This window comes from Rhincodon typus, chromosome 7 (assembly GCF_021869965.1).
Source record: "Rhincodon typus isolate 14 chromosome 7, sRhiTyp1.1, whole genome shotgun sequence".
Taxonomy (NCBI): domain Eukaryota; kingdom Metazoa; phylum Chordata; class Chondrichthyes; order Orectolobiformes; family Rhincodontidae; genus Rhincodon; species Rhincodon typus.
Genome location: NC_063338.1, coordinates 37521734 through 37546770, shown reverse-complemented (window position 1 = coordinate 37546770; position 25037 = coordinate 37521734). Strand labels below are relative to the sequence as shown.

At 43.1% G+C, this 25037-nt stretch overlaps 1 protein-coding gene across 1 annotated transcript in view; it reads right to left on the bottom strand.

Annotated features, from left to right (window-relative positions):
• pde1a (phosphodiesterase 1A, calmodulin-dependent) overlaps nucleotides 1-25037 on the bottom strand; it is a 477849-nt gene that overhangs the window by 326932 nt on the left and 125880 nt on the right. Inside the window, exon 2 of the mRNA XM_048599192.1 lies at nucleotides 21346-21499. Within this exon, the coding sequence (XP_048455149.1) occupies nucleotides 21346-21499 (154 nt within the window). The remainder of the gene's footprint in view (nucleotides 1-21345; nucleotides 21500-25037) is intronic.

Here is a 25037-nt window from a genome sequence, read left to right as displayed (position 1 = left end):
GTGTGTGGGCCGAGCACGAGGATGAGGATTGGTGTGTGGGCCGAGCATGAGGATAAGGACTGGTGCGCGGACCGAAGGCAAGGCCGAGGCCCACCACTGCTGGTGCCTGGATCAGGGCTTTAGCGGGCTGAGATCCAATACTGTGATGGGGGTTCCCCCAACATCTGCAGCAATGACAAGAGCAGGGCAGATCAAGCCAGCGCAGGGAAGGGAACTCTTTGGAAGGGAAAGAGTTCCAAAGCAGAGAAGATCGAGCCTTTGTAGGAAATGTGGTCCCTGCACGGCTTAAGAAAGACGGCAATGATTGAAACTTTAGCTTACTTTCTTTATTTTTCAACTTAATACTGAGGAAGACTGTAATGTTTGACATTTAGCTTTTTTTTTCACGTTGTACCAAGTGTTACTGTAATGTTTAGCTGTTACCTTTGTTACTTATTTCTTTCTGCCTTGTTCTTAAGTTTTTTGTATCTGGGCACTTGTATCTAAGATGGTGCTGCACGTGGCAGCATTGAAAACTTTTCATTGTACTCCTATAAGTTTGTACTTGAATACATGTGATAATAAAGTCTAAATCTAAATCTAACTCACAGTGGGGAGTTTATACCTTCTTTGTGGGAACGCTCTTGTTACTTTTGTCCCTACAAGCAATGTAAAAAATAAACTCATCTCTTCTGGCCTTGATCCTCTTTGCCATTGAATTGAGGTGGCAGAAAACTCAATACATCTTTCGCCTGCAGATTGTATATTAGATATTGTAATTGAACACAATTACATCATTAAGACCGGCCATTCATACGTTAGAAAAGACGCCACAGTGTCCTTGCTGCTTGTTCAGGAGAGCTAGGTAAGCAAATTAATATCAAACTGAATACATTCACAGCAGTGCCAGGGCAGGTAAGCAACTTGAACAAAAAAACCAAAAGAACTGCAGACGCTGGAAATCTGAAACGAGAACAGAAATTGCTAGAAAACCTCAGCAGGTCTAGCAGCATCTGTGGAGAGAAAGCAGAGTTAACACTTTGGATCTAGTGACCCTTCTGCAGAACACCTTTGGGTCACTGGACCCAAAATATTAACTCTGATTTCTCTCCAAGCAATTTGAACAATTTTAACTTCCTACTTTTCACAGATTTTCAGGATAGGCATGGTTAAAAACACACACTAGAATAATCAGACAAAAATTCTGCTTATTTGCATCATAATTTTGGCTGGACTATGTGTGAAGGGCTAGAAATCAGACCAACACATTGATAGATCAGACTACTGCCTAATGTCATGATTCCTTGAGGCTGTCTAAGGAGGGGAGCATCAGACAGAGCAGGATATCCTTCCATCAGAAGGTCAAGCATCTCCAGCCTCTCAAAGACCAAGTGGTTCCTTGGCCAGTGACATGATGTGAATAAAGAGGTATACCAATCCCCAGAATTACAGTATTTGAACACACCTCAGGATGTATGCTAGGACTTTTTTATTCTTTATTCATTAACGGTATGAGGGCGTCGTTGGTCAGTCAGCATTATTGCCCATCCCTAATTGCCCAGAGGGCACTTAAGAGTCAACCAACAATCAATAAGCCTCAGGGTTACTGTTGACAAGAAACTGAACTAGACCAGCTATATGAATACCGTGGCTGCAAGTGCAGTACACTGCCTGGGAATTCTTAAACAAGTAACTCACTTCCTAACACTGCCTCAACCCCAATACCTGTCTACCATCTACAAGCCTCACGCCTGGACTGCACTCCAACAACACTGAAGAGGTCTGACAAAGCAAAGGCCAAAGCGACCGATCTGGGTGGCATTCCACACACCACTTTAACCATTTGATCCCTCCACAACAATAACACAGTGACAACATTATGTACCTTTCTCATTTGCACCACAGCAAGATGGTAAGTTCCTCTGACAACACCTTTGAACCTGCAAGCCCTATTATCTAGAAGGAGGAAAGCAACGGATTTGTTGGAACACCACCAGCTGCAAATTCCTCACCAAGCCAGACACCTTCCTATCACAGAGACTGCTGTTCCTTCAATGTCACTAGATCAAATTCCTGGAAGTCCCTTTCTAGCAGAAAACAAAATATGATGGCAGCCGTTTAAGGGAGTGGCTCACCTTCTCTAGGTCAACTGAGGATGGTCAACAAATGCTTGTTCAGGTCCCATGAACAAATTTTTTTTTAAAAAAATGGTCAGTATCTTATGCACTCACAAGCAAGTATATTAAAAACTGAAACAAGCCATTTCTCCATTTCTCCTCAGTCTTTCCAATACACCCAACTTGGAAATTGGATAATCCTGAATACAGAAATCTCACCATTATATTAAAATAAATCAATATCGAATCATTCAATCTTAGGTGCTAAGACACAGAGGTCGCAAGCCAGACCAAATCAGATTCATTATCACTGGATTTGCAACACAGTGAAACTAAACCCTCAAAATCAGTCAATTATTCCTAACCAAACTTTACAAATAACTGATGTTGGACATGAAATTCATAGCTTAAATAAAAATTAACAATTTACTATAAATGATGTTCACAGAACACAGATGAACTACTCGTCAACCTAATTAATGTCTACAATCTAAGCCCCATCTTCTTTGATCACCAGCCCCCACTCACACAATGACAGACAGATAATCACAGTTAGGGATTCTATTAAAAACATAATCGAATCATTAAGTTGTAAGTTTGATAACCATTTCAATGATGATAACCAAGCCTTCATGAAATTCAACTGATTACATTATAGGCATATAAGGTTCTATCTTGCTTGGATTCTGAAGCCACCAATCAATACAGTTTCCACACACTTCCAGAGACTTTTCCTGAATTGTTATAGACTGGGGTTCATTTTGTAAGATTTTCAACAAGTCAATAATTGAAGAACAACTAGAGAGAGAAAAACCAAAAAAAAATCCAATCATGCAACTTTCAAAACCCTCTGCCCCAAAACCCAGTCAAAACCACTTCCCTCGTTGGTTTCTCTTTCTTTGTCAACATTCTCTATGGTTAGCTGACCAGAACCAGTCATCCTTGTTGACCAATTCTATATACAACCAGCTGCCAGTCCCTGAGAATAACATCTTAAAGCTGGTTCATCTATAGTGTTACGAGAGCAGCATTTTCCAGGACAGTTCCTGACAGGAAACATCAGCCTTTTGTTCTCTCCTTTAAATATAAAAACAAATTGCTGTTCAAAGTTCAATTTTCAACTTCAACTCTTAATTCCAAACAAAAAAAAATGAGAAAAATAAAGAAAAATAACGATGCTGTCAACGCAGAGGTCAAAGATATAATGTGGGAAAATAGAGTTGATGTGGAAGCTGAGCCACAATCTTTTGAAATGGCAGAACAGGCTCAAGTTATGTATGGTCTACTCTAGCTTCTGTTTCTCATGTGCTTTATAACAGGTCAAAAGTTTTTCCAGGAATTTCAAATCAAGCACAGGAAAAAAGCTTAAACAATTTATACTCAACATTAAACTTCAAATGAAATTTTATCTTATTGTTATACTTGGATGGCTCTTATAAATAATAATATTTAATGTTGAAAGTTTTTCTTTTGTACTTTTTATTTCTGACAGTTTTTGTAAATTTGTTCACAGGATGTGGCTGTCAGCATCTATGGTAGAATTTATTGCCCATCCCTACCTGACCAGAGGGCAGTTGAGAGTCAATGACATTGCTGTGTGTCTGGAGTCACACGTTGGCCAGACTAAGCAAGAACTGCACTTTCCTTCTCTGAAAAGCATTAATGAACCAGATGGGTGTTTTTTCCCCAACAGCTGACAACAACTGCATGGTCAGCATTAGACACTTCATTCTAGATTTTTATCGAATTCAAATTCCACCATCTGCCATGGTGAGATTTGAAACTGAGTCCCCAGAATATTACCTGGCTCTCTGGATTAATAGTCTAGTGATAATATCACTAGGCTATTACTTCCCTTAAAGCAAAAAATGATGCAAAAGGAATTATTGATTAGAACATAATAATGAGTAATAATCAGTAGCTGACTGCTGAGAAGCAAAATTAGAATGTAAGTGAAAAATAGCTATTATCTTCTTTGAATAATCATCATAATAATAATAATCAGCTGGACATGTCTTTACAATTAGAGGGAGACCCTCCATGGGCCCGGGAGTTCCCAATTTGGGATGCTCCTGCCCTTCCCCTGAGTTTACAGGGATACCAACAGAGTTTACCTGAAAGTCTACCCTCCTGCTGCTGGTATTAAGTGATCCATAACTGGACACTTGAGGGCCTCAGTTAATCCAAGTAGGTGTTCACCACCTTCATAGCAACAACAGTAGCAGCAGAAATACAATGGGCATTACACCCCTGCCTTTCTCCCAGATTGCCACCCAACCCCTGTTTGCCAGCACCTCCTGTGAGATTTCATGAACTCTCAGCCAGTGCAGATTTCATTCAAAATCAATATTTGAATAAATAAAAATAAACAGCAAAATGCTGTTAACTACTGCTGTGCCTGAAAGTCTAGATTTATTGTAGATGGTTTGAACAGGCACATTGCATGCAATCTCTATGTGCAGCTTTTACATTGAGGCAGAGATATTCCAGTGAACTGTAAAGCAGTCAGCTGCAGTGATCAATAAGCAGGGTAAAACATAAAAGGATTGAGGCATGGTATCATTATGTGCATAATACATTTGGGCCAAGGTTGATCTTTGAAGCTAGATATTTATCTGCAATTACATGCATCTCTTGATGCAAATAGACAGCAACCAGCTGTAGTTACAGTATTTGAACATTCTGAATTTATTTCTTTATACGTGTTCCAAATGTGCTGTCTAAAATGTTAGAGACAGAAATTTCGTGATATAGAATTTTGTTTTTTTTTGGTAAGCAAAGCAATATAATCGCATTGACTTCTGCTCCTAGCAAATGTTCTAATCTATTGTGTTCCTAATAGAAATACAATTTATTGTGTGAAATCATTTTAATCATCTTTCCTAAACACCAATTGCTCTCTATGTGAGAAACAGAATCAGTTTGGAGCAGGTCATTCAAAAAGTTCACACTAATTTGGTGACTTGATGTGTGACAGGAATAAAACGAGACATTCTTGCTGTGAAACAGGGGGATTAATGTAAGCTCCCTCTTTTTCAATTGGAAATAAAAAGCTGGATGTTATAACCAAACCAAAGAGGTGATTATCTGTTATTATCAGCAAGTTCATTGTCCCTCTGTGTAAATCAAAAACGTAATCACTTTCAGTGTATGTATTGAGAAACTTCAACTCGAAAGTATTTTACCACGTTGCCTACATTAAAATAGCTAACACTAACTGCTAAAAATCTTAAATAACTGGAATACTATATATTTGATTACACAAGATTCAAATGGAGTATTACTTGAAAATCCAGTGCCCAGATTTTCCCATCAGCAGTGAAGTAGTCATCTTTGCTGTTGACTGCCCAAACTTGCAGCACATTCCTTAGTCATGGGCTATGGGAAAAACTTACTCATCTCATTCCAGTGGTGCCATTCTTTTGGAGAAAGAACAAGGCCTTCCAGTGTGACTTCAAACAACCAACCCATGTTCCCACTATTCCCAGATGGTCTTCAACTCAATGACATGTAAGAATTTTTAATAATTTCTAAAAACAAACAGATTTTTTTTTCTTGTAAGTGGATCTGAAAGGGTTTAAAAGAGTCTAATACTATGTTGTCATAAGCACCACCCATTATGATGGCAACAACATATGGATTTGTGGGCAAAACAGCTTTGAAACCCAAAGGACTGAGACCTAACATTCAGCCCTTCTTAAAACCTAACAATATCTATATGATGAATATAACCAGTAACTAGATGCTAATATGCAATAAACTATATCTTGTTAGCTACAAGAGTCTTTTCCAGTTAGACCGGGTTTTCCTCAACTACATGAGACCACGCAGGGCCTGTAGTTTCTGACCCTTAACTGTTATAAAATTTTAAAGTTTGCAGGGTTTGTCCCTTGGGGATTAAATGGATCCTCCAGTATCTTTGCTCTTATTTCCTCACATGTCTCACCAATGGCAGAAACAGCATTTATCAATTGAAATGGAGGAAAAGAAGCTGTAAACATCATGAAAATCCTGTCAGTCAGATGTTACAATATCATTATCTTTTTTTTAGTGAGGCACATGTGCAACTGGAGGGTTCACTTCAAAACTAAAGTACTGTGAAGGCTGAATGTCTGAAATAAGAGCAAACAAAGCTGGAAAACTCAGCAGGTCAGGCAGCATCCATGAAAAGAAATACAGCCAACCTTTCAGGTCAATAGCTGTTGTGATTATCAGCCCTAATCTTTTGCACAGAAGAATGTGTGCTGTCCAGGGCAAACAGGCAAACTTTGAGTTAATAGTCACTATTGCTTTAAGAATAGGAATGGTAAGGTCATCGCCAACAGCTCCTTTGAAGCCTATTCACGTACACCTCAGCATCTCAACTGCAGCATAATGAGACTGCGGGAAGCTGCAGTGGCCTTGCGTCACTCTATAGTCTTAAGCTTCTCAGCATTCCCCACAATTGACTGCTATTCTTTAAAACTGTTTTTGAAATAATGATGAGATACATTTCCTAAATGCCATTGTTCAAATTTCATCTAACGTCCTGGCCATCTCGATTGTAGAAACTAATAATGAGCCTATCACATCTCTGATTTTGTTATATGCAGCCTTAAAAGGCTCAGGAAGAAAGTGCAACTTTTTCCACACAACATGGCACTTCTGGTCAATTAGCAAAGTTCTTATCTACTTATTCTTTTTGTTCACTTTTTAAAAAGTTATATTTCCTTACAAAGTTAGTATCAGCCAATAAAATTGCCTACTACAGGAACAAGCTTTAATTTTAATTCAAGTCCTTTTTGTTAGATTCTTAAAATTCCCAAATGAAGAACATTAATTGTATTTTACATGTTAGCTCATGGGATGTACCTGCTGCTGGCTCAGCCTGCAGTTAATGCCCATGCCTAATTGCTCTGGAGAATGTGGTGGTGAGTTGCTTTCTTGAAATGTTGCAGTCACTGAGGTACAGAGATACCCAATAGTGCAATTAGAAAGGGAGTTCCTGGCATTCAACCAAGAGGCATTGAAGGAACAATGGGATAGTTGCAAGTCACTACGTTGTATGATGGTAATCCCATATATGTGATGCCCTTGTTTTTCTACATGAAAAGTGCTGTCCTAGGAGCCTTGTGAATTATTGCAGTGCATCTTGTAAATGGTACATTTCTTGAAATTTTACTCAATAACAAGCCTGGGAGTCTAATTCCTAATCACAGTAGGAAATTAATATGCATTAGCAACTGAGAGGAGCTTGACAGTTTATAGAGAACAATGTTTATAAGAGGTTAGCAGACGTCCTAATTTAGGTTGTACATTTATTCTATTTTGCAGTGCAACACACAGAACTCTTGTGTATATAAGAGAGTTATTTCTCCAGTGGAATCACATTTGGCTGAAAATTATTCAGAAAAAGTTCATCCTGTTGTGCCTATTCTAGAGCTCAAACTGTGAAATTAATGAGATATTTAAGCAGTTTGCACATTAGCATTTTTCTTCTTTTGTTTTAACTTTTATTACCAAGAATATAGAATTCAATACTTAACCTTCACATTTTACCATCTAAAATGGTTCTATCATTTATCCACTGAGAAAAACACCAGGGCTCTTCAACCAATCAGATTAAAAGCTCCTCACTGAGGCACACAGAGCTCAAACCACAAAAATGTAAAGTAGGAAATAAACTACATTTTAAGCGTGAGCAGAAAGCAAAAGCAGGAAATGTCAACTCGATTTAAATGATTTACAGAGAGCAAAATGAAAGTTGAGAATTATAACTTCAGCAGGAATCAATAACAATACATATGTACCACAAGGATTGTCACCATGCAGACTGAGGAAATTTGGGCCTTCTTGTCTGTACCAGTTCTCTGATAAGCATCAGGACTTAGTGACATTGCCCCACTTTAACCTCTTTTTAAATAATCATCTGACGCCCTTTGAACGCCTCAATTGAACCAGCCTCCACCACATCTCCAGGCAATATCCATTCTCAACAAGACAGGTCTAATCAGAGCACTTTGAGACTTAATGGCATTGCCATCACTGTTTTGCCGTTCCACCACCATCAACATCTTAGGCAAATGCACAACTGCTATGGCTACAAGAGCAAATAAGCTGTATCAGCAGAAAGGATTTATTTTATGACTCTACAAAGCCTGCAAGGCACAAGTCAGGAGAATGATGGAATACTCTCCACTTGCCTGAATAAATGAAGCTGCAACAACACTCAAGGGTAGATTCTTGATTGACCAGGGACTCAATGGGTATAAGGGTACACAGGAAAGCAGAACCAAGAAGGTAATCAGATCAGCAGTTATCAAATGAAGATCAGGCTATAGGGAATCATATATTCATATCCATGACAAAGCAATTCATTTATCAGTGTCCTATGCATCATATTAAACATTCATTACCCCCACCAATGAGAGGCACACTCTGGCTGCAATGTGTACCATTCCACAAGACAAACAGCAATAACTTACCAAAAGACCCTCAAAAGCATATTCCAAACAAATAACATTTATCATCTAGTAAAGGGGAACCGAACACCTTAGAATACCACCACTTGAAAGTTCTCCTCCAAGTAACACAGCTGAAATAACTCCACAGAGGCTTGTATCCCATCACCATGTCACCCTTTATTTACACATGGAGGGTCCTTGACACTGATCCAGCTCCCTCAGAGCCAGCTCTCAAAGTGGGCAGAATGTGTAACTCCTACTAATATCTGTCAGCCAGAGCTCCGGCCATGTTAACAGCCCCAATCTGGGAATTTATATTCTATGAGGTCCACCAGGCCGACCTTGTTACAAGCACTTCATCCCTCCCTCTCTGAGTCTGAAGACATAGGCCTTTTTTTTCTAGCTCCTCCTGGGGCATTTTAGCACCAAGTCAGGCTCTTCCAGCTCTCCCTCTAACACAGGCGGGGTGTAACACACAGTATCTCGCCTCCTGCGCCAGGAGTGTCTTGGAAGAAATTCATTCCCTTCATCAGGTGGTAAAGGCATGCGGCAGCGACATCCACTGCGTCCATCACTGGTTCTGAGGTCTCTTCAATGCTTGACAAAGAGGGAGAACCCATGGGCTCTGGAACAGGCGCAGTAAGGCTGTCGAGGAGCGAGGCAGGTTTTGCTCTCGCACAATTTGCAAGTTTGCAGCTTTCACGTGGTCCACATACTTGTTCAGGACCGTCACATCTACCTGAACTTTATACGTCACTGGACTTGCCTTTGTGTTGACCGTGCCTCTCACCCATGCAGGACCATTGCCATGGCTCCTACGCCAAACTTCATCCCCTGAATTAAACTGTGTCTCTCGCTTAGCCAAGTCTTGTGTCTGGCAGTGGCATTCCTGATGCTGTTTCACTCTTCCCACCAAGATTCAGGAAGGTCAGGTTTAACCCAGTGTGGAGCCTTCTCCCCATCAACAATTCTGGTGGAGTTATCCCTGTAGCTGCATGTGGGGCAGTTCTACAATCAATTAGGAACTGGGACAGTCTGGTATCTAGTGAAGCTGTACGCTGTTTCTTTAAGCCTTCTTTCAAAGTTTAGACTGTCTTTCCGCCAGAACATTGGACGATGGATGCTATAGCGCTGTCCTTATACGTCAAATATCATTCGACTTTAGGAAATAATCAAACTCCTGCTGGTAAATGATAGCCTGTTATCTGTGATCAACACTTCCGGAGTCCAGGTATTGGACAGGATGTGCACAACTTTTCTATCATCGTCCCTGTGTTTGACAAATGAACTCCATGCACATCCAGCCGCTTTGAGTGGACTTCCACAATGACTAAGAACATTGAGCCCATGAAAGGGCCCATATAGTCGACTTGTAACTGAGTCCAGAGTTTACGCAGCCATTCCCACAAACGTGAGGGAGCTACTGGCGGTAATTTTTATCCTTGTTGGCACTCTGGGCACTGCCCCACCAATGCAGCTATGTCTGCATCCAATCCTGGTCACCAGTCATAACGTCCCACCAACATCTTCATTTTGGAAAGCCCTGGATAACCCTTGTGGAACTCAGCTAGTATCTAGTGGCAACCTTTGCTCGGGACAATCGTTCTCGCTCCCCATAATGATATGCCGTCCTTTACTGGGATCTGGTCTCTCCGGGTCCAAAAAGGTTTCAATTCTGGTTGTAATGGCCCTTTGGTTACCCCCTCACCACCAGCTGTTTCAGTTTTGCCAGGACGGGATCTTTCTGTGTCCAAACTCTGATATTGTCAGCTGTGACTGGAAGTGTGTCAGAAAATTTGCAGCGACAGTACCATTGGTGGTGAATCTGCCAGCGGGAGGCAGCTCAATCCATCCACATTTGCTACTTGGTCTCCTGGATGGTGTTCCAACTTGTAATTATACGCACTTACTACTAGAACAGATTCCCCAGGCTCACAAATTTTGCCGACTAAAACTGATAATGTCTCAGAATTAGAGGAGGCTTATGGTTGTAATATTCCTCAAGTAATCTATCAACCCTTGAAAGGTTTTAGCATCTGGATCTTGAGGGAAAGTCAGAAATCACACAACACCAGCTTACAGACCAATAGGTTTATTTAAAATTGCAAGCTTTCGGAACGCTGCTCTTTCATAAGGGAAAGGTAAATACTTCACCTGATGAAGCAGCAGCGCTCTGAAAGCCTGTGATTTCAAATAAACCTGTTGGACTATAACCTGGTGTCCTGTGACTTCTGACTTCGTCCACCCCAGTCCAACACCAGCACCTCCATATCAGGGAAAGTTATGCTCCTAATAACCAAAAAATGTTGCAGATCGAGAAGCTGCCAGAAGGATTACTCCTTGCTTTACATTTGCCCAGAAGAAATATTGCATTCTTTCCACATACTGGGCCCAGTCTTCGATGGCAGGATCAAATGAGTAAAGCTTCCCAAATAATGGTGAAGCCAGAAATGTCTTCCCCAACTCAAAGACAACTGTTGCGAGTGAATTTCTTCAGGAGCATTCTATACTCTCGTCACCACTGACTCCACAGAGGAGACATCCTGTCACAAAATCACCCTTTATTTATATTGGAAGGTTCTTGACACTGATCCAACTCCTCAGAGGCAGCTCTCAGAGTGAACAGGATATCTGACACTCCTGTTTTTATCTGTCAGCCAGGGCTCCCTGATTGGACCAGGTTAACAGCCCCAATGTGGGAACTCATATTCTATGAGGTCCATATGGCTGACCTCATTGTAATCACTTCAATATCATTCTCACTTAGGAATATATTTATGCTCCTCCACTGTCATAAGGTGAAAATCCTCAAACATATCTTCATAACAAGATTGTGAGAGCATTCACACCATATGGATTGATTTGACATAAGTTTACCATTACCTTCTTAAGGTAAAATAATGCTGGGCACCAAATATTGGTATTTCTTATGACACTGACAGCGAACAGATTAATAAAAAAAGGAAAAAAAAATGGTAGTGATATTCCACAAGGATTTCCTCAGAATTTCTGCAGTGCTTTTCTCATTGTCATGGCATTTGAAATGATAAAACACCCAAGGAAGCACATCCTCCCTGCTTTTCAGATTGGAAAGGAAATAGTTGATGATCCTTTAATAATAACATTTATTGCACTGAGGTGGTTTTGATCTGCTTTAAAAAAAATCTGATGTTCTGCACAATTCAACTTCAGTTGTATCATGAATAAAGAGCATGATAGGCATTGAAACAACTTGCACTGGCTTATGAAACATCAAAAAACTATAAAACGCAACATAAAACACCACAGGCAGGCATGTAAGTGGACTGTATTTTAATCGCTAAACCCCATTTAACTGTAAATATTATTTTGAAGTAACTCAGTTGTCAACCAGTTGTAAGGTCACAGCAGCAACACCAGGAATACTGGACATGGCTGGAACTGCAGCCACCACAAAGGGTTTCAAACAAACAGTCTGCCCTTGTGACCAACAATTAAAGCTTCTGCTGCTGGAATCAATGAGGCATGCCCTGCTGAGGGTGACAACAGTGACGATAAGGGAGGGAGCTGCACCATTTGATGACGGTAGGCTATCGCAGCCTTCTTTCTTTTTGGCAGCTGGTGATCCCCGTTCCTGAACATGTTGGTGGGAAAGTGATTGGCTCTCCACTCCACCTTCCTTAACCCTGTTAAAGGCCGCTCCTGGCTTCTCAGCCTGACCCCAAGAGAACTGGTAAAATCCAGCCCTCCAGCTCCACATGCAAGTCAGTTTTGGGGATCTTGTGACACAGTCGTAGCATCCCTAACTCTGAAGAAGTAGTTCTGGGTTCAAGACGCTCCTGTTCCAGTGGTGTATCATAACATCTTTGAACAGGTTGATTCGGAAGCTTTTTTTTACAAAATTCAGCCACAAATATCATTATCCAGGTTAGACTCTAATGTTCTCAGTTCACCATTTTTAAAAACAGCAAATAAAACATAATTCGAAGTCAATCCATATATTTCAGTTGTTCAATTGAGACATGGTAAAATCACAATTCATGTATTGGGATTTTTAGGATTTAATCCCTATTTCTTCTGCAGGATAATAAAGTTGGCCCTATTGTACCAAGGCTGTTTCAGACCACTCACTGATGTTGATCCTTTGTTACATTTGTAATTTCAGAATGACATGTGTAATTGTTGGGTGGAATTGTTGGTTTTTGTGGCACAATAGCGGTGTCCCTACCTTTGCATCACCAGGCCCAGAGCTCAAGTCTCACCTGCTCCAGAGGAATGTCATAATATCCCTGAACAGGCTGATTAAAAATATCTATACAGATGCTGAGCTTTGCTCAATGTGTACTCTATTGTTCTACAATCATTTTAAAAATGTTTGAGTGGAACCATAAGTACTGAGTGCCTCAGCAGACACATTATGCCTATTCACTTTAAAGGATCCACATATAATGAGGCTTCCAGGTAAGAAGTAATATAAAAAATTCAGAAGTTATCATTACATGCAAGCTTTGCAGAAAATTGCTGTAAAAAAAATGCCAGCCGTCATAGTTCAGTTCCTATAGCAATTATTACAGCACATGGGGGTGGGAGTGAGGGGGTTGTTTATTAGATAGATGATTTATTAAGCAAGGGAACTCCTTCAACGTGGCCAGTTTTTGTTGCCAATGTGGCCTTCCGTGGGCCTCATGCGTCCAATCAAGTGGAACAACATACTTAAGCCCATCAGCTGGTCACCAGGGTATACCTGGCAGCTACCCAATGTGTCCTTGGGCCCATCTCAACTATTGATAGACGACAGGATGAGGCTGTTAAGTAGTTCTTTAGTGGCTATCTATGGATCTCAACTAGCCTACTGAGAGGATGGCTCAGGAGCCACAACATTGGAGTGGAAGAAAGCTATCAATGAGGGAACAAGTTCAACTAGGTAGAGGAGGTTGGTGGTGGATGGCGACTGTTTGAGCCTGTGTTCAATGAACAGTTGTAGAGCCCTCAAACCATTTTAGTATGTGATAGAAGTGTGGAGAATTTGGGTGTCGATAGTGAATAGAAGGTGGTTATGAACTGCACCTGCTCTCACTACAATTCATTTTTCCTATTTTTTTTTTCTTCCCTTTCTTTCCACCTACATCAATGACTCTTCTTATGCCGTATGTTATTTCAACAATTTCCAGTTTACTGGCCTGGAACCATGTCTAATCACTCTACACTTCCATTCTGGGTCAGGAGAGTCTGAGGGGTTGCTGCTTCCTCTTTTAAACAGAGACCCCATCCAGTGTCATCGTCCTTCACATAACAGAACTTGTTCTCTCATTGAGCCATTTCTCCATTAACTTGTTTCACTTCCTTCAAATAAAAGATGTGGAAATGGATGGATAACTTGGTCCAAGATATGCCTGTCTTTAAGTGGGACATGTGGAGCGTTTCTTTTTCCAATTTTATCCAGACCCCTGTCTCCCAACTATTTTTCTTGTATATTGCTGACTATATCCTGCTTTCACCCAGGAAATGTCATCGCTTTTGCTTCCAACTTCCATTTCATCTTTACATGGTCAATCTCTGATAATTCCCTTCCCTTCCTCAAACTCTCTGTCTCCGTTTCTGGGGATAACTGTTTACTAATATTTATTATAAGATCACCAACACTTACACAGCCACCTTGATTACATTCCTCACAACCTGCTTTCTGTAAGAACTGCATTCCATTCTCCCAGTTACATTCTGGCATCGAAATAAAAAGTGTGACAATGTCCACAATAGGGCTTCTGGTATATCTTCATTTTTCCTCAACTGAGGGTTTTAGAAACATAGAAAATAGGTGCAAGAGTAGGCTGTTCTGCCCTTCGAGCCTGCACTACCATTCAATATGATCATGCAATTTCAGCATCCCATTTCCACTTTCTCTCCATACCCTTTGATCCTGTTGTCTGCAAGGGGCAAGTCCAGCTCCCTCTTGAATATACCGCCACACCCAACCCCACAAACCAGTCAATGAACAGTGTCCATTTCCTGCAATTTTGCTCTCAATTATAAGTTCCTTTTGTCCTAATTCACTAGACTTCACATTCAAAGAATCATCTTCCCCCATTTCCACCACCTCCAACATAATGCCACCACCCAATATATCTTTCCCATTCCTACACTTCCAGCATTCTAAAGGGACCACTCCCTCCACAACAGCTGATTCCATTCTTCTATCACCCCCGACATTTCATTTATTCCCACAGCACCTTTCAATGCAATTTCAGATGGTGTAGCACAATGTCATTTTATTGCCTTTCTCCTCACCGTACAAAACTCCATACACTTCTTGCAAGTGAATCTGTTATTCACTTGTATTTCTTTCAAATTATTGCACTGTATTTGCTGCTCATAATGGGGTCTCCTCTATGCCGGTGAAACCAAATGCAGAATGGCTGACTGTTTTATGGAACTTATTCAGTCTGCCAGCATGACCCTGATCTTCCAGTTGTTTACCCTTTTAGTTCATCACCTTACTCTCTTGCCCACTTATCTACACCTGACCTGCTGCAATCTACTGAAGCTCAATGCATGCTTGAGGAACAGCATCTCATCTGCCATCTAGTTGGCTTTTTTTTTAAATAACTCACTGAGCCAAGCAGACTATGATTTTTGTCCTCCATTTTGATTTCTTTTCTCCGAGTTCCAATGCGCATGTTTGTTTTCAGACAGAGCTGTCATTATCCTGCCGTTAATACTAACTCTGGATTAACACTTTGTTTCTTTAATACAACAGTTTTCCAGTTACACCATTGTTACTTAATTTCCTCTACATTTTTACACTATCCAAATCTCTCCATCAGTTTATCTCACTTTCAACAGCATTAAATCCATGACTTTTTTTCTGAACTTTCCTTCAATTCTGAGCAGGAGTCATAATCAGTTCTAGCGATGCACAAGATCTGCTGAACATATTCAGCACTTCCTACTGTTTTGTCTCAGAAATATAGTGACAGACATCATATTTGAACATAATTTTAGTTTTGTTATCGAGTATGCTATTACAAATTGAGATTTCAATCTTAATTTTATAACTTTGCCAGTACAATTACAAATTAAGACCCATGCATTGTACAAATCTGTTGACTTCATTGATAATCAAACCAAATTGTTCCTAAAAATATGATTTTAGCTATAGTATGTACAGCCATTCAATAAAACAGTATAACCCAGAGGTAATTCCATTTTTTCCAGGCAAATGTGGCAACAATAAACTGGACTCAAAATTATACAGTGTAATCAGAAAACATAAGTGCAGCAAAACAGTGAAAAGACTGGCAGCTTCAATTTAACATGTAATGAAGAGGCCTTTGGTACAGATTCAGTACCATATCCAGTATTCTACCAATGAATTGTGTACTGACAAGATATGATAAGTTAATTGTCAATACTTTCTATGTGATTATTTTCCTCAAAGAGAAACAAATTGTCATGTACTCTATTGTGTAAAAACTGAGATCAATTCATTCAATCTGTGTCACAGCTTTGTTCCCTCTGCAAATCTTATCATTATCAACAGTCTCACCTGGCAGGTATCATTATGAAAGTGGGAACTAGAAAAGACCCTGATATATTGGGTAAATGAAAACTAAGCAGACACATAATAGAGATAACAAGGTGTAGAGCTGGATGAACACAGCAGGCCAAGCAGCATCAGTGGAGCAGGAAAGCTGACGTTTCGGGCCCAGATCCTCCTTCAGAAATGGGGGAGGGGAAGGGGGATCTGAAATAAATAGGGAGAGAGGGGGAGGCGGATAGAAGATGGATAGAGGAGAAGATAGGTGGAGAGGAGACAGACAGGTCAAAGAGGCGGGGATGGAGCCAGTAAAGGTGAGTGTAGGTGGGGAGGTTAGGGAGGAGATAGGTCAGTCCAGGGAGGACGGACAGGTCAAGGGGGCGGGATGAGGTTAGTAGGTAGGAGATGGGGGTGGGGCTTGAGGTGGGAGGAGGCAATAGGTGGGAGGAAGGACAGGTTAGGGAGGCGGGGTTGAGCTGGGCTGGTTTTGGGATGCGGTAGAGGGAGGGGAGATTTTGAAGCTTGAGAAGTCCACATTGATACCATTGGGCTGCAGGGTTCCCAAGCGGGATATGAGTTGCTTTTCCTGCAACCTTCGGGTAGCATCGTTGTAGCACTGCAGGAGATCCAGGATGGACATGTCATCTGAGGAATGGGAGGGGGAGTTGAAATGGTTTGCGACTGGGAGGTGCAGATGTTTAGTGCGAACTGAGCATAGGTGTTCTGCAAAGCGGTCCCCAAGCCTCCGCTTGGTTTCCCCAATGTAGAGGCGGCCACAACGGGAACAGCGGATGCAGTATACCACATTAGCAGATGTGCAGGTGAACATCTGCTTGATGTGGAAAGTCTTCTTGGGACCTGGAATGGGAGTGAGGGGGGCGGTGTGGGGGCAGGTGCAGCACTTCCTGCGGTTGCAGGGAAAAGTGCCAAGTGTGGTGGGGCTGGAGGGGAGTGTGGAGCGGACAAGGGAGTCATGGAGAAAGTGGTCCCTCCGGAAAGCAGATAAGGGTGGAGAGGGAAAAATGTCTTTGGTGATGGGGTCGGATTGCAGATGGCGGAAGTGTCGGAGGTGATGCATTGGATCCGGAGGTTGTTGGGGTGGTACGTGAGGACGAGGGGGATTCTGTTTTGGTTGTTATTGCGGGGAGGGGGTGTGAGGGATGAGTTGCGGGAAATGCGGGAGACACAGTCAAGGGTGTTCTCGACCACTGAGGGGGGGAAGTTGCGGTCCTTGAAAAACGAGGACATCTGAGATGTACAGGAGTGGAATGCCTCATCCTGGGAACAGATGCGGCGGAGGTGAAGGAATTGGGAATAGGGGATGGCTTTTTGCAGGAAGGTGGGTGGGAGGAGTGTATTCTAGGTAGTTGTGGGAGTCAGTGGGCTTGAAATGGATATCAGTTTCTAGGTGGTTGCCGGAGAAGGAGACAGAGAGGTCCAGGAAGGAGAGAGAGGTATTAGAGATGGTCCAGGTGAACTTAAGGTTGGGGTGGAAGGTGTTGGTGTAGTGGATGAACTGTTCAAGCTCCTCGTGGATGCATGCGGCGGCGCCGATACAGTCATCAATGTAACGGAGGAAGAGGTGGGGTTTAGGGCCAGTGTAGGTACAGAAGAGGGATTGTTCCACGTAACCTACGAAGAGGCAGGCATAGCTTGGGCCCATGCAGGTACCCATGGCCACCCCCTTTGTCTGTAGGAAGTGGGAGGAATTGAAAGAGAAGTTGTTAAGGGTGAGGACGAGTTCGGCTAAGCGGATGAGGGTGTCTGTGGAGGGGGACTGGTCGGGCCTGCAGAACAGGAAGAAGCAGAGGGCCTTTAGGCCATCTGTATGGGGAATGCAGGTGTACAGGGACTGGACGTCCATGGTAAAGATGTGGTGTTGGGGACCGGGGAATTGGAAGTTCTGGAGGAGGTGGAGGGTGTGGGTGGTGTCATGGACATAGGTAGGGAGTTCCTGGACCAAGGGGGAGAAAATGGAGTCCAGATAGGTGGAGATAAGTTCAGTGGGGCAGGAGCAGGCAGAGACAATGGGTCGACCAGGGCAGTCAGGTTTGTGGATTTTGGGAAGGAGATAGAAGCGGGCGGTGCGGGGATGGGGAACGATGAGGTTGGAGGCTGTGGGTCACCTGAAGTGATGAGGTTGTGGATGGTTTGGGAGATGATGGTTTGGTGGTCGGGGGTGGGGTCATGATCAAGGGGGCGGTAGGAGGTGGTGTCGGAGAGTTGGTGTCTGGCCTCGGCGATGTAGAGGTCAGTGCCCCATACTACAACTGCACCTCCCTTGTCCGCAGGTTTTATGGTGAGGTTGGGATTGGAGCAGAGGGAGCAGAGGGCTGCACGTTCTGCGGGGGAGAGGTTGGAGTGGGTGAGAGGGGTGGAGAGGTTGAGGCGATTGATGTCACGACGGCAGTTGGAGATGAAGAGGTCAAGGGAGGGTAGGAGGCCTTGGGGTGGAGTCCAGGAGGAGGGGGTGTGTTGGAGGCGGGAGAAGGGGTCAGTAGAGGGAGGGTTAGGCTCACGGTTAAAGAAGTAAGCGCGGAGGCGGAGGCGGCGGAAAAACTGCTCTATGTCCAAACGTGACCGGTATTCGTTGATGTGTGGGTCGAGGGGGACAAAAGTGAGCCCTTTACTGAGGACTGACCGTTCGTCCTCAGTAAGGGGGAGGTCTGGTGGGATGGTGAAGACTCGGCAGGGCTGGGTGCTGCTGTCTCCTCTGGAGCTACTGGCTGTGGAGGCGGTGGGCGGAGCGACGTTGGCGTCGGCTGTGGGCAGAGTTGCATCGGCGTCAGCGGTGGGCGGAGTTGCATCGGCGTCGGCGGTGGGCGGAGCGCCATTGGCGGTGGGTGGAGGGGGTAGGCGGCGGCAGCAAAACCGGTGTCAGCAGATGCGTCCTCAGTGTCTATGGTGTTGGCTTCGGAAATGGAGGCAGTGGCATCAGCAGCGGTGTCGATGGCGTTCACTGTCCGGGAAGTGGTGTACCCGGCGGCAGAGGATGTGACGTCATCCGTGGGTGCTCCGACAGTGGCCACATGGCTAATGGCAGCGGGCACATTGTGGGGAAGGTCCTGGGTAGGGTTGGGGTTTTGGGGGTGGAGGAAGCCCGTTTTGGGTGCTAGGCACCAGTAAGTTTACTGTACTTATGGTTTTTTGTGTCCAATAAAGCTGAGTAGAATTGTGAGTTCAGGTTGTGGATCCTACGAAGAATAAAAAACAGGAGAGGTCCTTTGCAGGTCTGGGAGAGGAAGGCTCTGAGCTGGGATAGGCTTGACTGTAGTGCCAGGAGATGCCGGCGCATTGCTGAGAGTGTGTATTTCAGGAGCCGCAGGGAGAAACGTTTCTGAAGGGTCTCAATGTTCTGAATGTAGACATTGTCACGGATGGGGCCAAATTGGGAAGGCCTGAATGTGGACTGTAGTCCATTGGGGATGATCTGGTTCCATAGGCAGGTACTAAGAAAGGTGATGTAGTACCTGGTTTGCTTCAGGACATGGTCGAGCAGTTTCAAGGCCGAAGAGATTACGAGAGAGTTGAAGTGGGAGAGAGATCCACTAAGGTTTTTCTGGAGGGAGGAGGGTAACTTCTTCAAGGTTGGCATCCTTCGAAGAGGCTTTGCAGTGGGGTTAAAATTGTTTTAGAGATAGTAGGAACTGCAGATGCTGGAGAATCTGAGATTACAAGGTGTAGAGCTGGATGAACACAGCAGGCCGAGCAGCATCAGAGGAGCAGGAAGGCTGATGTTTCGGGCCGAAACCCTTCTTCAGAAATGGGGGAGGGGAAGGGGGATCTGAAATAAATAGGGAGAGAGGGGGAGGCGGATAGAAGATGGATAGAGGAGAGGATAGGTGGAGAGGAGACAGACAGGTCAAAGAGGCGGGGATGGAGCCAGTAAAGGTGAGTGTAGGTGGGGAGTTAGGGAGGAGATAGGTCAGTCCAGGGAGGAAGGACAAGTCAAGGGGGCGGGATGAGGTTAGTAGGTAGGAGATGGGGGTGGGGCTTGAGGTGGGAGGAGGGGATAGGTGGGAGGAAGGACAGGTTAGGGAGGCAGGGACGAGCTGGGCTGGTTTTGGGAGGCGGTAGGGGGAGGGGAGATTTTGAAGCTTGTGAAGTCCACATTCCCAAGCGGAATATGAGTTGCTGTTCCTGCAACCTTCGGGTAGCATCGTTGTGGCACTGCAGGAGACCCAGGATATGCTCCAAATAATAGAGATGCAGTTCATACAAGCTGAGACTTTATTCAAGTGAGAAAAGAAAGAAATTTGTTGCCATAATGTTGAGATTGTGCTTAGACAGGAAAATTGGAAGAAGAATAGAGATCTGATATGCAGGGGTTTATGTTATTTAGCGAATAATCCTACTGTATCTATTGTTTAATTTATGTCATTTTAGAAGCAGTATATTAAGTTCCCCATGTCTGAAGGAGGAAGAAGGTTCCTAAAATGCAACACACCCACTATCTTCTACTTTCCCAAGGCCCAGCTCCTATTTTACAAGGTCCTGCCTCCCCCTGGTCCTGTCACTATTTTACCCACAGCAGGAGGGCACCCACACCGGCTGGGTGTTCTGGCAGCATTAGCTGCGTGCGCTGGTGTCAAGCAACTGGGAGGGGAAGGTACCGTATTCCACACCTAGACCTTTAGCCCCTCTTCCCCTTGCTGGCTCTGTCATCCAGGAGCAGTCAATATCCCAGACCTCCAATCCAGCTCCATTAACTCCTTTTCTTGGGGTGTTGGCTGTAGCCTCAGTGGTGGTTACAGCTCAAACTTGGCATGATTGGCATTACAGAGCTGCTGGTCAATCCATTTAGCTGGCAGCTCTCTAAGGCTGCACTTTGTCCCAATTTTGCGACAAGAGGTCTTGCCTTCATCTGAATCTGCCAAATATTAAATACCTATGGGGTTGCCAGTATCACTTCGGATACATTCCCCACTGATAACTCAGGTGTCGGAACAGAAAACTCTCTGGTTGAAAAATATCCTGCCTGTCATGGAAAAGCTGTGGACTATACCATAGAAAGCCATGTCTTGCAATAACCTTTATAAAAAGATGCAATTCCACTTTAATAACATATGCTTCATATCACATTACTAAAAAAAAGCAGAAAACTCTGGAAAATACAACATCTGGGAAGAGGAAAGAGGAGACCATAAATTTGAGTGTGTACTCTTCAGGGAACACATCCAAAATAACACAGCATGTCTCTTCTCTTCAGATATCAACAAATTTGCTGTACATTTTTCAAGCTTTTTTTAGATCTACATTATCTTCCTTTTAATTTTACCGCTGCCTTTCTAACCTGACTGAGGGTTTTCCAGTGTCATTAGTTCCAAATGCAGTGCCAAAATCCCGAAGAGATTTGCTGTCCGTATTGATGTCCTCATCCAACTGTCCATCTGGATTCTCTTTGTTTAAGTTGTAGTTAGCAGAAAGTACAGCGTGGGAATCAGAATCTACAATAGCAAAATAAGACAGAAACTTTAATGGAGAAAGCACAGCAAAACAAGTTTTTTGATTTACTTTGTGTCTGTCACAGTTCACGTATTTATTTTTTTAACAAACATAAAAATAATTTATTTGGAATGTGCTGCTATTATGTCAAGTTCCCCTGAGTTATGTGGTCTGAGATCTTGAAATGTAATGGTGAACATCCTGTCACAATCATTTCAAATCTCTCTTTGAAGCATCAACATCGAAAGAGGCATGTTTTCAGATCAGCATCAATTAGTTACAGTTGAGAAGATAAACTATTTTTGAGAGTTGTGTTTGGCCATCAGTGGTCAAGTGCTCATAATCTTACCCTCAGCTGTGCCCTTGCTGCCTGCCAGTAGGATGGGAATATTTACCAGTGCCAATCATTTGGAAGATTAGATTTCCAAAGCCAGTTGCTCCAGGCAAAAGAACATTCCCAGCAGTGGGTTCCACATAGCAGAAGCCTTTGTTTCCATTCATTTCACAGACTATCATTTGCCCATCTCAATACACAGACAAAATTTAGCACATTTCAAATGGAAAAAAATGACTATTGATCAAAATATGTCCATTTCCTTGAAAATATTCGGTGGTTAAATGTTGGCATTGAGCCCAGGAATGACTACAAATGTAAGATGATTTTTGGTGAAATGTTATTTTTTCATGATAAGCTAGTGGTTATAAAAGGTGAATTGGGTGGTTCGTGATACAGATGCAATTAGTAAGGTATTCAGGAATTAAAACCAAGAAGTGATAAAGGATACAGGTATTTGGGTTAAGAATTGTAAGATGTCACTAATATATGCCAACAGTTATGTCAGTTGTCACAGAAGTACAAGATGATAAAACATAGAAGGAGGCCATTGGCCTGTACTTGCTCATTCAAAGAGCAATACAATTAGTTTTACACTCTTTCCCTGGTAACACTGAATTCCACTCCAAAAGACCACTTCAGGATTGATCCAATTATGTTTTGAAAGTTATGATTGAATTTTCTTCCATTGCCCTATCACACAGTTCATTTTAGATCATAACTGCCTATTGTACAAAATATATTTTCCTTATATTGTCTCTGGCTCTTTTGTAAAGCTATTATTAATTTATGACCACTGGTTACTTAGAAACACAATTAGAAACAGTTTTGCATCACTCCAATAAATCTCTATTAAATCAACACTTAACCTTCCCTGTCAGAAGTTTCTTGAGACTTTCCACACAACTGAGAACATTAATTCCTGATACCATTCTGGTACATCACTAAGGCCTTGACTTCATCTGAAAAGCGTGGTGTCCTGATCTGTGCCCCATCCTCTCAGATTAAGCCTCACCTGTTACATCCAGCCCTGATGACCATATCTACCTAAACAAGTGAATCACAAACTCAGAGACGTTACGGCACAGAAAGAGGTCACTCGGCTTATTGTGTCTTCATTGGGTCTTTTTGTTCCTTTGATTCAATTCTTGAATCCTGTGGAATTATCCTCCTTTCCAGCACTGCAAAGCTCTCCTTAACCAATACTGCCATCCTTCCTCATTTCCTTATTTTCTGTCTCTTCTGAATACCTGTAGTCAGGAATATTTAACAACCAGTCCTGCTTTTCCATGAGCCAGGTCTCTATTTGTGCCATGGCACTGTATTTACACAAAGCAATCTGCACTTTATTAATGCTGATTGCAGAACCACGTTCCCTCTTCCCACCTAAGTCATCGGTACCAATGTAGACCATGGCCTGTGGCTGTTCACTCTCCCCCAGAGAATCTCCTGCAGCTGCTCTATGATGCCCTTGACCCTGCCTCTAGGGAGGCTACATACCATCCTGGAATCCAATCTCCAGTCATAGAAAAATCCATCTTTCCCCTAACAAATTAATCCCTTATCACAATCACTCCTCCTTTCTTCTTCCTCTCATCCTGTACCGTCAGCCAGAAGCTTGGCTCTTGAGGAACTAACTTCTCCATCAGCTTCGAAAACAGAAAGGTGCTTTGTGAGTGGGACCATCGTAGGCTGATACTCCATCTGCTTGTTTCTGTAGAACTGCCGGGCAGTCGCCCATTCGTTTTCTGTCTCCATGCTTGTGAAGCTATGGTGTGACCTCTTCTCAATGTACATAATTCTCAGCCTTGAAGATGTGCCACAGTGACTCCTGTTGCTGTTTGGGCTCTAAAACCTAGAACTCATGCTGCTGTACCTGCCAGCATTTCCTGCACCGTGGTTATCCAGGACACTGCTAACGTTCATGACTTGGCACATAATACAGATCTGTCTTCAGATCTATCCAGATACCTGAGCTACACACAACTGAAGCAGCTGAAAGGATTATTCTATAATTGCCATGGTAGTGATTTGATTCTGATTGTTACTTTTCTCTGACTGACTGTTAGGCCTACTCATAGAAGTCAGCTGGTGAGTCTTCAGAGAGAGTACCCCTTGATCCTATAGGCTTGTCAGTGATATTGTAAAGAGTACAGTGTGAATCCCTGCAGGAGATGTGAATCCTGCCTAAGTAGCTCAGATCACCATGATCACCTCCCAGCAGTCATAAAATAGCTAGTCATTGAAGGAAACCAAAAGAACTGCGGATGCTGTGAATCAGGAACGAAAACAGAAATTGCTGGAAAAGCTCAGCAGGTCTGGCAGCATCTGTAAAGAAAAAAATCAGAGTTAATGTTTTGGGTCTGGTGACCCTTCCCCAGAACTGATGGTAGCTGGGAAACTGACTTTTTCTGATTGGTGAACTCTGATTTTTTTTCTTCACAGATGCTGCCAGACCTGCTGAGCTTTTCCAGCAACTTCTGTTTTTGTTGTTGTAGTCATTGAAGTTGTGGAATTGCCTCTCATTGATAAATACTCCAGAATCACCTCAGGGTATTTTAATTGCTAAGTGCGTGCATTCGATGACTCCCTGCACTTGTGGGAGTCCTGCCACTACAGTGAAACGGAAAGCCCTCTGTGCCTGAGATAGTGGGAACTGCAGATGCTGGAGAATCTGAGATAACAAGGTGTAGAGCTGGATGAACACAGCAGGCCAAGCAGCATCAGAGGAGCAGGAAAGCTGACGTTTCGGGTCTGGACCCTTCTTCAGAAATGCTCTCAGCGCCTGATTGGCATTATCTGTATTTTCCAAAGCCACCAATTGTGTGAACATGCCAAAGCATCTGTAGCCAATAGATGGTAAGATTCTGAAATTATCTTCCATATGTCTAGACGGTAGTGGAGGTGAAGAAACTCAGAGCTGTGGTGACCTTGAGATCATTGAAAACACAAGCTGGTTCAAGGAGTTTGCAGATGTCAGCAATGATGTGCTGTGAAAGCATGAGTCTCTGACTGCAGCTCCATTACATTGAAGATCACCATCTTGACAGTAGACCCTGTGCTGGAGGTGTTACCTTGCAGCACAGCTCTGTGCCCAGATCCTTTGTCACAGGCACCTGCTGCTGGAATTATTGCTGCTTCTCATGCTGTTACTGCTGGTTCTGCAGCCATGATTGCAGCTCTTGTTTGGGCTGTTGCTGGTGTGA